This window comes from Aulonocara stuartgranti (genome assembly GCF_965226115.1).
Source record: "Aulonocara stuartgranti genome assembly, chromosome: 7".
Lineage (NCBI taxonomy): Eukaryota > Metazoa > Chordata > Actinopteri > Cichliformes > Cichlidae > Aulonocara > Aulonocara stuartgranti.
In genome coordinates, this window is record NC_138945.1 from 2,972,782 (window position 1) to 2,987,961 (window position 15,180).

Here is a 15,180-nt window from a genome sequence, read left to right on the forward strand (position 1 = left end):
TTATATTTTATTCTGCGATTTTTCTTTAACATTGAATATTTATCCTTTACTTGTTATGTCAGTACAGTTTATTATATTAACTGTTAACAATGGCACAAAATGCTGTGTCTGAAAATAATGCACAATATTTATACTTCATCTATCTACATAGATAGATAGATAGATAGATTGATAGATCTCATGTATGGAGGTGATTATCAGTATACAAGGCTTATAAAAATAAACAAACACATTCACTTCCTCTACTTGTAGCTCAGGAAAAAAAGCAAGCATAAGCTAACAAAGAAGCTAGCTGCAGATTATATCAAAGAGGTGTGTAAGTGAAATACAATTGATATAAATATACAAGTACAGGTTAATACAAGCTGTCAGTATAAAATATAAATATCACATTTGTTCATTTCTTAAGAGTTTACATAAAAATTACACCATTAGATATGCTGTTGCATGCTTTTTGTTGCCATGGCAGCTTTTGAAAAAAAGATTTCAGGGTAATGTTGTGGTGGGACAGCTGTAAGACTGGTACAGCCCCTGCATTACTGGTCCAGGTCATTGCTGTCACGGCTGGGGGGGCGATAGTGGCTCTGGCAAAACTCCCTGATCCGAGCACAAGCCTCCAGCATCATCTCCTCCGGGACTGTCACCACAATGCGGAAGAAGTTGGGATACTCAAACGCCTGTGAAACGTCAGGAAGGATGGAGTTTAGAAATATGTCGGTGTGAGGACCGACGAATCAGCAGTGAGAGGAAAGGTGATGGCGTCTTACCGAAGCAGGCAGACAGAAGACAGACTGCTCAGTCACCAGCCGTTCGGTGAAGTCCACATCGTTCTTAAAATCTGGGAAGTGATCCATGTCGATCCCAATCTGGAAAATGTAAACACCATGGTTGGTCTAACCTCTGAACTCTGAATGCTGACATCATTCAGACTCCTTTACTGTGTGCACGCTTCATTTGTAGTTTCCCACCAGTCAATGAAATCTTTCATTTTCAAAGGTATTCAGACCCTTTTAGTGGTTCCGACGTGTTCTCAGCTGTATTCCATTTGCCTGAATCATCCTTAATCATCTGACTGGAGAGACTTGAGAATTTCTCACATGGGATATCAAATCCCATAATTTTTATTTCACGTCACCAAAACTCTCAGTAGATCTCTTTGATAAAACTATGGTGAAGCAGAAATCTGCCAGCAGTGTCCCCGGGTGCTTAGCGGCCAAACTTTGGGAGAAATTTAAAACCATGAGGATTCTTCCTACATCCGTCAGTCTGGCCAAACAGAGTAGCCAGGCAGGTAGGTCCTTGATCACAAAGGTGACCAGGAGCCCAAACAGTCGCTCTGATAGAGTTTCAGAAGTCCTGGAGAACCTGCTGGTAGCACCACCATCTCACCAGCACCCCATCAGTCAGACTTTTATGTTATGGGCAAAGAGAAATGTAAACTATGACAATCTGTCCAAAAGGCCATAATGTAACTATTTGTTGCCATAGTAGAAGCACTTTGTCCATGTATCTACATCTCACATCTGCACATGGACACGCCTAAACTCATTATAAACCCCATAACACTCATTACCTGCTGACACTAGCCCCACAGAGAAGCACGGCGGTGGTATCATCGTGCTGTGGGGTGCAGCAGGTACAGGGAGATGAATGATGAATGCAAATAAATATAAATATTGTAGAGATTACCTAAGCTGTAACTGCTGCTCAAAGACCTCATTCAAAGTGTGAATTAAAGGTCTAAAAGCTTCTGTAAAGTTTCTGTTTTAAACTCACAAATCTGATTTTTAAAGTCATTTAAATGGTTAAGTGTGAGTCATTTGCAAAATCCAGACACTGTGGAAATTTCCCATAAAATGTGATAACCTGGGCACAGAGCACAGTTCACTGCAAAAATGATGATGCTAAGTAAACTAAATGTGACTGAGAAAATGATCATGGCACAGAAATTTGAATGCAAACCACACGTTCAACACTCACCATGATGTACATGGCTCCTGAAGGCATGACAGGGTTCAGGCCGGGGACGGAGGACAGCTCGCTGAAGCAAATCTCTGAGTTAGACTGAGGAAGCAAAGGATGATAAACCGTTCACACAGTGTCATGTGATGCATATTAATGTGCATTACTATGTGATTTCAGACAGAATTAAGACATAACAACAAGAATCTGGACTGAAGGAACAAAAAAGGAACCAGGGTCAGCTACTGCTACTCAAAGTTCATTATAAAGGTGGAATATATTAAAACAACTTCTCTCCATTACCTTAAGGAAGCCGATGGTGTTGTTGTAGAAGCTTTGAGGAGTGCTGTCGAGGATTTGCTCCAGCGCCCCCTGAACGATGCTGCAGGCTCCCAGAATACGCTGGCTGAGTTTTACCAGACCCTGTCGAATCTGAACGAAGAAACGTGTCAGTCGGGTAAATGTAATGTGCAAATTATTGTATATCATTGTGTGTTTGGGTTTGAGTATTGGAACAATCAGTCAACGCTTCCCCCATCAGGAACTGTAAAATAAATAAATAAAAAGTACCTCAGTTCCAAATATATCATCCCTGTCATGGATGAGGATCCATCCCATCCTCCAGCCAGGCACCAGCCAGCGTTTAGCCAAACCGCCACAGGACAGGATGGGAACATCACTGCTGAGGGATGCCATTGAAGGAGAACTGCATCCTGGGAAAACCTGAGGGCAAAAACAAGAATAAAAACTTTATATTACATATGCAGATATTTGACGTTTACAGATGTTTCATTGAGGCAAACTGACGTGCAGCCGTTTTAATTCATATGACTTAAAAGGAGAAAATCATCATGCTGTTGTTGTTTGGATCAGTTTGGGTTTCCCACAGACTGACACCACAGTGAAAAAAACGAGAGGGCTTGGAGATAAGCGGAAAAAAATCATAGGAATTCTTGGTCATTTTGAAATTATGTTATTAACACGAAGGCTCGGTGTTAAAGAGAGACCAAACTTTCTCAGGCAGATCAGAGGAAGGACGGGAAGACCCAGGGCTGGAGGTGGGTTGCAAAGCAAGTTGCAGATGCACAGCAACTATTGCTGACTGAAGCAGCTCAAAGAGAGCAATTGCTCAAAGAGATCAGCTGATGTCTTATTTATTAATTAAGCATTTCTGTAGTTATGCTTTCTTCATTTCAACTTGTGTCTGATGCCCTCCTTAAAAAGAAGAGGAAACAAACTTCTGTCATTTACACAGCGATGTATAGTCAGAACTACTTTCATCCTCATGTTCACTAACAGCATGACAGCAGCTGTTTACAGAGTAAAACACAGCAGCGAGGAAAGTGTTAAAAGACACAAACAACAATTACATCAACTTTTTGCATAATCTTCTTCCTGAAAGTCTCACAAAAATACCAGAGAGAAACAAAAGGAAGAGAGTTAAAGAGGGAGGCCGATGCTGAGGTAACCACAAAGAGAAACGTTTCACCCACAGAAAGCTGGTTCTTATTACAGCTGCGTGACATGGAGAAAAGACACTACCCCGCATCCTATTGGCCAGACTGACGTGAATGACATAACAGCAGCACTAACGTGATTGCATAACTCGTTTTCTGGCACAAATGTCTTAAACGCCTCTCAGATCAAGAGGAGGACAAATGTAAAGCATTGATCAACATAGATGCAATGAAAAGCTTGATGGAGACAATGGAGTGAATGCATGTGCAGCTGTGTGCATGGCTTATAACTGTGACTCATAGGCAGGTCAAACATCTCCACAGAGAGCATGTTGACTGTGCAGACGTGCCCCATAAAACCACAATTTATCACTGAAGGGCTTACAGAGGTGAGGAGCAGGGGCACTGACCCACTGCCTGAAACGTCCTAGGTGTTGCAGCTCACAGTCGCCGCTCACTGAAAAACAGGCCTCACCAGTGCACCCTGAGGCCACGTCTCCACCCACCACACGGCCCCCATTCCTCCCCAGGTTCTGCTGTAACAAAACCAGACAGCTGCAGTAATTGCAAGCACATGCAGCCAAAAAAGTGCAAAGTCATTCTGGTCTGCACATGCTCATTATGGAACGGTCCAATGGTGGCGAGGTGGTTTGTGGAAGCACCCAGTAACCCCGACTTTAAACTATTACACTCACAACAGCTCCCACAAAAACAAGCTTTCAAAAGTTGTTTTTTGTTCAGCTTTAATATCATCAAGCAGGCGAGTCAGCAAGTCCACTGCGACACAAGGCCTCCCAGTGTTTTTCCACAAAAGCACACATCTTCATCTCAACTCCAGAGCTGAGATGAAAACGTGTGAAGATGGCAATATCACAGACGATGCAGTGTGCAGCATGCATGTACTAAATGCCTCTTAAACGACTGATCGATCGATTGTTTTAGTTTGCACTCATTAGACAGACCAACACATTGTAAAGTGCAAAAGTCAAAACAGCTCAGATGTAACAAAGGACTGGAGGGAATAAATCCGAACAAGACCCAAACTGTCAACTTCAGCTGAGACAAAGATGATCGGAAACTCCTCAAAACGAACCCCCACGAACTAAAAGATGCTAAAGCATCATCGTTACTGTCTACTGCTACGTGAGTTTTATTTAGTAGAGACATGCCTGGAGGATAAAGGTGAGGCAACAAAGAAAGAAAGAAACGAGTGTAAGTTCAAATATTTCGGGAACCATTTATGTCAGAGGTAGAACACTCTATATGTACATATCATTTTTAAAATAATAGTTAGTATAAATGCATATGATGCACTTATAGCCTATAAAAAGGAAATAAAGGTGTTCTTGCTGATCAATTTGAATTCTCAGTGGAAAATTACTGCACTGTTGCCTCATCTCCATTTGTTGCGAGCTGACAAACAATATGATGGCTGCCAGAGAGTGTGTCTGCTTATCTGTGGACATATTTGCATGACCTTCAACTAAACTTTGACCAGTACAGATTTTCCCAGACTGATGGTAAATGGCCTGCATTTGTATAGCGCTTTACTCAGTCCCTAAGGACCCCAAAGCGCTTTACACTACATTCAGTCATTCACCCATTCACACACACATTCATTGTTATAAGATATGCATGTTAAAATGTGTTGCATCACTGACGGTTTCAAGAAGAGTTGCAGAATAAGAACTTTTCACATTTTATGAGCGGAGATCTAATTTTATTACTTTCAAGTGCGAGAAAATATTTTAGCAAATGTGAGGACAATAAGCTTGTCCTCATAAACGTTACGTTACATTATTATTCTTATTATGAGCAAATGCAATACTGCTGATAATGAGCAGAGAAGGATTTGTAACTGGAAGGTTTATATAACATATTTAGTTCTGAATATAACAATATTTAAGACCCTATTATCCTTCGATGTACAGTAGACATTGATTGGTTTTAATATGTTGGAAAAGTTTTGCTTTTGAAAAAAATATCTGAAAGAATCTTGAGAAACAGGAATATTTCACAGTTTCTGATAATGCAAAGCTGATGAGCAATCAAACTTTTGAAAGAGCTCCACGATTACACCCACGTGTTCAGAAAAACAGTGTGACTGGTCCAGTATAGACCGAGCTGTCACTATATGCTGATGATTTAATTCTGTTTATTAGACAAAAATCTGTTCTAGCTTTATTCCATTTAATCAAACCTGAAATCTTTAAAGAAAACCTGTAAGTCACTGGGCCTAGAAAAACAGACCACAGTTTTGCTGCATAGTTCTACTGGAAGTCTGTTCCTGTTAAAAGGCAGGTCTTTCTCCCCACCATCACCAAGAGATGTTCAGAGAGGATCGTCTGATTGCTCGGGTCTTTACCTCACTATTTAAGGTGCCCTGAGAAAACTGCTGTAAATTGGAATGAAATGTAATATTCCACACAGGTGAACAAACCATACACTTATTAGATAATGTCAACATAACTCCTTTTGGAGCAGTGCTGGTTATACAATGCTAGTACTATTTTGTGAGTGTACACTCGATACTTGTTCAAATGTTCAAATCACATGTTTTTGCTCCTTTTTGACAAAAGTTGCTTTAAATGTCCAAAAACATTTGTGTGACAATTTGTGGCTTTTACAGTTTTTACAACCAACATGACAAAATGATAAAATAGAAACATGTGGGACTTACCTTTTATATTTAGTACTGGACTGTATGTTTTAACATGGATGCGGTCTCACTTTAAATCTTTATCTATCCACTGCTTGTCCTTGCTGACCTCCCGGCCACTGGCCTGCACAGAGGCACTAATCCCCCCCATGTGCTGATGTGAGGTTGTGCACGCACATCAGCACATGCAGAGCCAGGGCAAATGCCACCAATTGGAACAGAACATCTACTGTCATTGTGGTTTAAAACAAAAAGAAAGTGCCTCGCTGGTGTTGCACGAGCCAAGCCCACCTGTGCTGAGATGCAGCTTGTGTCGACAGCTGCTACACTCACCATATCACTGTAGATCTCATCAGCCAGGATGGGGACACAGTGTCTGGAGGCCACTGGACAAAGTAAGAATGGAATTGTTTGAGAGATGTTGTGTTTGTTTGCTTACAAAACTGGAATTCTTCCCCACTCTGAGTGCAGCCAACCTTTGAGGATCTCCTGCAGGTGCTTCTTGTTGAAAACAGAGCCACACGGGTTGGATGGGTTGGTGATGATTAGACAGGAAGTCCTCTCATCAATCAGGCTCTCCATGTGCTGCAGGTCAACCTCCCACGACTTCTCCGGCTGTGAAAATAATCATAATACATGTTTATGCACCGATGAGTGTTTATTATCATTACTTTACTTGTATATTATGTTCATGCCACTTTTACTTTAGTAACTTTACAAATTACATGCTCATAAAATCTGATTCTTTGATATAAATGAATCCAGTTAACAGAAAACATAAATGCTGTGTGTTCCACAGCCTTCACCGTCACCAGCCTCATTCACATGTTTCCTGCTCTGTTGCTCCTTTGAGATGTGGTCATTAAAATATGTGAAATCTTTCTGGGAGAAATAACAGATAAGCTGAGTGTGGCAGATCCATTTGAGTTTACCCATGATTGATGTACTTGAAAAGATGATGCCACTAAAATGTAATAATCATAACTGTTCCAGCCCAAAAAGTGTTTAGTGCTTAGGCCAGCATTAAAAACAGAGAAACTGTCCCCACACTTACAAGCAGGTTGTAAAGTTTGACCTCGATGCCCATGGAAACAGCCAGAGTTTTATATAAGGAGAAGCCTGGGCACGGTACCAGGATATTGTCTCCTGGGTTGCACAACACACTGATAGCCAGGTCGATGGCCTGACTGCATCCGCTGGTCAGAATCACATCCTGGAAGAGAGACAGGGTCTTCTTTAGTTCGGAGAATCTGTTAATTTCACACAGGAACTCAAAACAATCCACTGTAACAAGCAGATTGACGCCAAAGCCATTTGCTACTGAGTTTTTAGTAAAAGTGTAGTTCACATTTCAGATTTAGGGGCAGACGGTAATGTGTGTGAGGAGTGAGCACCTCTGCCTCCAGTGGAGCCTCAGGGCAGCTGTAGAAGTTTGCCACCGCCTGCCGACTCTGCAGGTAACCTGTCAGTGGACGCAGAGAAAGGATTCATGATTGTACATGTTCAACAGTTTCTTCTGCGCTTTGCTGGCTCTTAGAAAAACATATTCATCTTTGCATCTATCTTTTCACATCATTTCACTTTAGGGATGGCTCACCGACAGAGGGAGCATAGCCGTTGTATTTTTGGGAGTCTATGGCATCCTTCATGGCCTGAAGCACTGCACCATCGGTGGGCAGGTTTCCAAACACGGTGGGATCCCCTGAGGAGCAAAGGTGAAGGTAATCAGCAGTTAGAAAAAACAAAGAATAAGCATGATGCAAACCCCCAAATCTAAAGGGAATTTTACGAGGAATCTCCTCACCGATCGAAAGTGCGATCATGGGTTTTTCCGGGTTCGGGGTGAGCTTCATCCCATCCACGATGGCCCTGATGGGGTTGAGCGTGTTGTTAGCCATCTCCGAAGGCTTCACCTCCCACCTCTGCCTCCGGCTCTTAGATTTGATCGGGTATAAGGCGCCTTTGATGTTGACATGGTGGACGCCATTCCCGTGCACCCCGTTTCTGTTCACTCCATTTTCATTTAGGGTTTTTCCATTTACCGTAGTTTTGCCACAAACTCCATTCCCGTTCATCTGAACCATGTAAGACTTGGTCTCCATCCTGGAACTAAAGAGTCCAGCACAGGATTAACAAATGATTCATTTAATCAGACTCAGTCTTGTAATGTGCCGTACTTTGTATCTATACTCTCCTAGATTGCAGAGGTGTCAATTTCATATACAATATTTATATATTAAATATATAAAAATATGTATTGATATTTATCATATTTATATCTGTAACTGTATTACAGACATATTTATTAATATATTTATTTAATGTAAACGTATGTATTTTTATTTATTTTTCCCAGTTTCTGTAAATATGTAAATTGATACAAATGCATATAAATACCAACGCAGAAAAATCCTAATTCTATAAATTCATTAGTTCCTTTGTTTATTTTATTATGACTGATTTCATCATCAGTGATTCCTCTGCATTATAGAATGTTTATTTATTTCTATTTATTTATTTGTTTAGGTATTTACTAAAGAGAGAGCTCTGAGTGTTTGTGATGGTGCGGTCACCAACAACTAATAATATATAAATACATACATGCATACATTTACCAATTAATACATAAAGTATGTCAAATTAAAAATTTATTTTAAAAACAATTAAATCACCACAAAAATTAATTCAAATGAATACGAACATTTTACATTAATTAGATTAATTAGAATCTTTATTTGTATTTTTTATGCATTTAATTGCTCTTTGTGTTTTTAGTACAATGACATAAGTTGAGTCCAATGAAATAGAATAAATGAATTAATCTGGGCCTTTGGGTTCGCCTTCTGATGTTGATGCATTTAGTTCCTTTCTATTAAATACATTTAGTTTATTTAATTGTTCAATTCTGTTTTCATTTCTTTAATTTGGCTCCGTCATCTCCGGTATATGAACAAAGGGCTCCAAAAAAAGGGGGGGGAGGGGGGTTCTTGGTGTTTATTGGGCCTGATTACTCCTGCTTACTTCCAGCTGTGTGAACTTTGTGTTTGGAAAATACTAAAATAAAATACTAGAAATACTAAAAATCTTCCACCGACAACCTTCATACATCAGTATTATCTATGGGGTTTGTTTTTTTTTAAAAACGAATATATATATATATATATATATATACACACACACACTCATATATATATATATATGTACTATACTATATATACTGTAACAGTTGTTAATGGTCTCGCCTACATTGTGAAAAAAATCTTTTTCCTGAGGTACAAAAAAAAAAAATTTGTAAACTTTAGGTTTTGTGCGTAAAAAAAGAAAAAACAAGAAACAATTTATATATTTTCCTCATCAACGTGAATTATTGATCTGCTCAGATTTTGATCTCTTTTGCTGGATTACACTTTAACTTTCAAAGCTTTTCTGTTCAAGATTGTAATAAATGAAAGTGACCGCATTCACAGGTTAATATTTCATTGATAATTCATTCATAGATTCATCGGTCTACAAAGAAGCTGAGGTTTAGTATTAAGTGGTTTAAAGCATAAAGTTATCCAGTCGTAATAAGAGTGCTGTAATGTGTAATATAAGTCTTTGAAAACTTGTAATTTATCAGGATGCCACTCAATTCATACATGATTTTAAATCTGCCAATTAATGAAATTACATAATTTTTTAAAAAAAGAAAGAAAAATAATGTTGTTTACTTACCTCATGATTTATTCAAAGTCTCCAAAAAGCAGCAGCGCAGTTTAATCGCTCTCAGTTAAATTAAAGAACAGAAGCCAGGATGTACAAACCCGGCTTTATAGCGAGATCCCTGAAAATGGGTGTTGAGCCCTGCCCATAATTCCATTGGTGGAGGTTGAGGGTTGTACCATCACACCCCTCTAACATCACTAACCAGAACCATACGACCACAAAACCTTAACAGCATCAATCAGCATGTAGGAGCAGTGAAAGAGAGGAGCTGGCCTCACGCACAGGGAGACCGCCTCAGTGCATCACGCCAGAATCAGCTGGGGCCAAAGCGAGGGTCTGACAGCAGGGCAGAAATCTATTGATCGTGAAGGCAAATATGAGTCCCACAGCCGGGGACATATGAAGGTCTGCAGGAAGTGAAAGTCATCTTCATCTCAGGCCAAAACATTACTAACATTTTAATGCTTTTAATGACCTAAATACACTTTTGTGTGTGTGTGTGTGTGTGTGTGTGTGTGTGTGTGTGTGTGTGTGTGTGTGTGTGTGTGTGTGTGTGTGTGTGTGTGTTGTGTCCTTTACATATTGTTGTGATTTACATCTACTGGAACCAAATTCCTTGTATGTGTTTGTGCATGTACTTGGCCATTAAACGCATTTCCATGGAAGAGTCCTTCTTCCATGGAAATGAATGAGTCTAGTTTCCAGCACTGATCAGAGACCATCCAGATCAAAGCTTTTCCCAGGAAATATCAAAGAGATGTCATCACCTTCCACTGCTTCCTAACTTATAAACAAGGTTTCTTCTTTGCTTTATGCACATAAAACCATAAGACAACAGAAAAAATATGAAAGAAAATTGTGAGAAAACAAACTAGGCTCTGCCTGTGAATCACAGTCTTCCTCCTTCCATCTCCTTCTCTGGTCTTTCACTCTCCACTTGCTGTCCACCTGAGAACGAGGCACAATCTGCTATTATTTAATTATCCACACTTAATAATAATAATGATGGACTGGATTTATATAGCGCTTTTCTAGGCACCCAAAGCGCTTTAAAATTCCACTATTCATCCACACACTGGTGGAGGCAGCTACAGTTGTAGCCACAGCTGCCCTGGGGCAGACTGACAGAAGCCAGGCTGCCATATCGCGCCATCAGCCCCTCTGGCCAACACCAGTAGGCAGGAGGGTAAAGTGTCTTGCCCAAGGACACAACGACCAGGACAGAGAGCCCGGGGATCGAACCGGCGACAGATGCGCTTCCTGACCCCCTGAGCCACGGTCGCCCCACTTAACAGCTCTTGCACCTAATCCATAATAAAGTAATGACAGGAAATGTTATAGAACCAAGAAATTGTGTTTATTATTGTTTTTATACCTGAATACCTCTGCGATGCAACAACTGATGGGTGTGTTATTGTGACCTGTCCTGTACTCCAGCTGCTGAGGGATTCACTGCTTTAGCCTCACACAGCTGCTTCTGTCACTGTTTCCTCCTCGTGTCCTTACGGGGCATGTCTGGACAATAATATAACATGAGTAATAATTTTAAAAAATCGATACACATAAAACACACACACACACGCACATGCAGTGATCTCCAGAATACTGTATATACTGTATGGCCACAAGTTTGCATCATGGTGCTGATCCATAATCCTTCCCTTATTGGGCGATCGTGGCTCAAGAGTTGGGAGTTCGCCTTGTAATCGGAAGGTTGCCGGTTCGAGCCCTGGCTTGGACAGTCTCGGTCGTTGTGTCCTTGGGCAAGACACTTCACCCGTTGCCTACTGGTGGTGGTCAGAGGGCCCGGTGGCGCCAGTGTCCGGCAGCCTCGCCTCTGTCAGTGCGCCCCAGGGTGGCTGTGGCTACAATGTAGCTGCCATCACCAGTGTGTGAATGTGTGCGTGACTGAATGTGTAAAGCGCTTTGGGGTCCTTAGGGACTAGTAAAGCGCTATATAAATACAGGCCATTTATTCCTAGTGCTATGATAATAAAGTAAAAATAAACAAAGTAAAAATGATAAAATAATGTATTTATGATGATTCAGTTTGTTTGGCTGTCCACCCTGTGCAGGCAGCAATCTGACTAAATGTTTAAACTAAAGAGATACAATCATTTTGCTGCTGCAGCATTTTGTCATATTTGAAATATAAATCTAATCTATAATCTGTTTACAGATTATATATACAGTGTGTGCGGTTTTTTGAATATCATAATTATAATATTATAATATTCCATATTTATGTGGCAGGGAAAAGCCCTGTAGCTCTTCACGACCTCCTTCCCGGCTCGTAACCGGCACGCACTGCCGTCAAGGGCGAGCATTGGTTAATGGACATCATGTGACTGATGCAAGCCTTTTATTTAGCAAAATTGTGAATAATAGTTAAATGTTTTTGTTGAGGGGCACAGGCAGGACTCCACACGCACACACATAGAAGAAAAAATGCCTCAAGAAAAGGGCACTTGGGGCACCCAACGTGCTCAAGCCCCCTCCACCCCCTCTGCACGTGCCTGGCGTGAACACTAAACTGATCATCACGTCTTGTCTTGTCAGGAAGCTGGTAAGGAGTGTGTTGTGGGAGCGGAGCTTTGCTGTAAATATCGAGTGTTGGATTTCCACCTTTCACACCACGGACCACAGAAGGAGTCACACTTTTGAAAACTCTTCAGACTCTCTGTTCATTATTCAGTGTAAATAAACTGACTGTCGCTCACCGGAACTACCTGGTTGGATTTTATAAGAATTAAATTTATGGTTGTGCCCTCTTTGTTCCAGGCCCTGGATACATAAATCATAGTACAAAACACAGGAAGATGCAAAACACTGGGTCAAATGACCCAGGACCATGACACGCTCAGCCTTTCTCGTCCTTTTTAAAGGAATGAAAATGTACAAGTCCAACCTTAGTGATGTAAAGAGTGTGAGCAGCAGCCAGATGCTGTCTATCAAATGCACTAGATTATCTGATCATCGGTAAGTGATGAGGTCCTGGCAGTTTGGAGATCTGGAGAACCAAGAAGGAAAGACATCAGAAAGTGCTGCTGCTCATCCATCTCAGAGGTCATTTCAGAACAAGTCCATCATTCTATAGCAAGAACTCCCCAACGAATTCACCCCAAGGTCAGACTACGCAATACTCAAGTAAACAGCAAAAAACAAAGCACAAAACTTCTGGAACAGACGAGACCAAAGTGGAGATGTTTGTCTATGATACACAGCAGAACGTTCGGAGGAAAGGCCTCAGAGCAGCTGTCAGCACAGTGGAGGAGGAGTGATGATTTGGGCTCTGTGTGCTCACTGAGTGGTCAGTAGAGCTGGGCGATATGAGTTTTTTTCATATCACGATATGTTTTTTTCATTTCAGGCGATAACGATATCTATCACGATATAAGCCAAATAACTATATTTGTAAGATTTAAATGTGCCGTTGCTCACAAGTAAAATGTGAAATAATCAGCAGCTTGTTTTTATTTAAATATTTATTTCCCATAATAAGTTCAACAGGGTAGATGTACTTAAGGAACATGAGACTTTTTCAGATAAATAAAGGCAAATATTGCAAACTACACAAAAGGCAGCCGCTAAAGCGTTTAAGTTTCAAAATAGAACAAACGAAACAGACTAAACTGTCAATTCCACTTAGAAACAAAATATTAATTCTAAAAATAAATCTTAGTTTGTTTTACAGAAGAACAGACAAAACTGACTAACTTTTGTCAATATCAAATAAACTGAGAACTAAAAGGAAATTCTCGATCTCTCCTTGTTGTATAGCTGAGCTTTTCAAACAGTTTTGTGCGGTCAGTTGTGCGGTCAGCTGAGCGCACCATCCGCTCCGAGCTCCCTGACCTGCACTCAATCTACAGCAGGCGGTGCTGGACCAAGGCCAGGAAGATGGTGAAGGACCTCAGCCATCCCAACAACAGACTGTTCTCTCTGCTGAGGTCAGGAAAGCGATTCCGCTCCCTGAAGACCAACACAGAGAGACTGAGGAGGAGCTTCTTCCCGCAGGCGATACGGTCTCTCAATCACACCACCACACAGTACTGACCCACACATACAGTTCTTACACACACACTGGACTTTCTGGACTTTGGTTTTGCACAACACTGGTCACTATATTCTTCATTTCCGGTTAATACTTGTACAGCTGCTGTTAGTGTGTATATATTTATTTATATTTAGATTTCTTCATACATTCTTATATAGTTCTATATTGTGTATTTTGTTGTACAGTTATTTTATTTTCAACTTTAATTTATATATTTATCTTTATCTTATTCTTCCCAGTTAAATTTACCCTTCATTCTAATTTGTGTTGTACAGTTATTTCATTTTTAACCTTAATTTATATTTTATTCCTTCCTAGTTAAATTTACCCTTTTTAATTTTTCATATTTATTTCCTATCTTATTCATAGCCTTTTCCTTTTTTGTTCTCTTTAGGTCACGAGCAGTTGTCCAAGCATTTCACTACATATCGTACTGTGTATGACTGTGTACGTGACAAATAAAATTTGAATTTGAAATTTGAATTTGAGTTTTAACAGTTACTTTAGTCTGACAAAAGCCGAATGACGAATTAGCGCTTCCAGTCAGAGACTGAGGCTACGTCCACACGTACACGGGTATTTTTGAAAACTGAGATTTTCCGTTTTCGTTTTAAAAAATAATCCCGTCCACACATAAAGGCAGAAATGAAGGAAAACGCTGCTATGAACATGCCAAAGCAGCAGGTGGCGCTAGATTCCTAACCGTGCAGAAATGTTGGCCAATCAGAAGTCTAGAAGCCTCGGTGGGAAAAAGTAAACAAAGCTGGGGCATAGAAGCAGAACCGAGTCGTATGTGTGGAGGGACAGTAACTGTGTGTATATGTAAGCATTTAAACACTGCAGAGAGTAGAATTAACAGTAACAGTATTGTAGAAATTCATTTCACCGAAACAATAACGTGGCGCACAGTGTGACGCATGCACCAGTTTATTGTATTTCCAGACTTGCTTTCGGCACAATTTACAGTGCACGCTACTCTGTTTTTTGTCAGACTTGAAATAGCTGAAATACCTTCACACTACGGAGCTTCTATGGCTCTTCCGTTCGACAATCTCTCCGGCATTGGAACCATCATCTGTTTTCTCTTCGGTCACGCTCGGTTGATTTTTCTAGTCGGCACACTCATTTCCTCCATTACCTGCTGGCTGCTTCCCAAACAAACACGTGCGGCTTGGCACTTGTGCTGAACAAGTCACGCGACGTGACGCTGCGGCTGTGATTGGTTCGGCTCTGCGCTACTTAGTTTGGATTGGCTGACCTTTTTTAAAAAAAATTTTTTTAATTTTTTTATTTTAAGAGGACAAGAGCGGCGAGGTCTATCGCGATAGCTTAATTTCTCT

The 15,180-nt window shown here is 40.6% G+C and overlaps 1 protein-coding gene across 5 annotated transcripts; it reads right to left on the reverse strand.

Annotated features, from left to right (window-relative positions):
• On the reverse strand, positions 1 to 15,073 carry tat (tyrosine aminotransferase). 5 transcript variants are annotated; one of them, XM_082540705.1, is made up of 14 exons: positions 14,852 to 15,072; positions 12,692 to 12,793; positions 9,793 to 10,731; positions 7,883 to 8,187; positions 7,676 to 7,780; positions 7,473 to 7,540; positions 7,133 to 7,291; positions 6,555 to 6,693; positions 6,412 to 6,464; positions 2,533 to 2,685; positions 2,266 to 2,394; positions 1,981 to 2,064; positions 768 to 866; positions 1 to 677 (listed from the first exon to the last, which is right to left on the reverse strand). In XM_082540705.1, exons 3-14 carry the CDS (start codon positions 9,795 to 9,797, stop codon positions 537 to 539), a joined length of 1,440 nt encoding a protein of 479 aa, XP_082396831.1. In that variant the 5' UTR covers positions 9,798 to 10,731; positions 12,692 to 12,793; positions 14,852 to 15,072; the 3' UTR covers positions 1 to 536. The 5 variants fall into 5 exon arrangements, with proteins under 5 accessions (XP_082396831.1, XP_082396832.1, XP_082396833.1 ...); XM_082540706.1 differs by having other exon boundaries at positions 11,159 to 12,793; XM_082540707.1 differs by lacking the exon at positions 12,692 to 12,793.
• Between the last annotated feature and the right edge of the window lie 107 nt (positions 15,074 to 15,180).

Coding starts and splice junctions, on each gene's coding strand:
- tat (XM_082540707.1), bottom strand. Junction 2,065..2,265: donor ACACCATCGGCTTCCTTAAG/GTAATGGAGAGA, acceptor TTGCTTCCTCAG/TCTAACTCAGAGATTTGCTT. Junction 678..767: donor TCTTCTGTCTGCCTGCTTCG/GTAAGACGCCAT, acceptor GACGTTTCACAG/GCGTTTGAGTATCCCAACTT.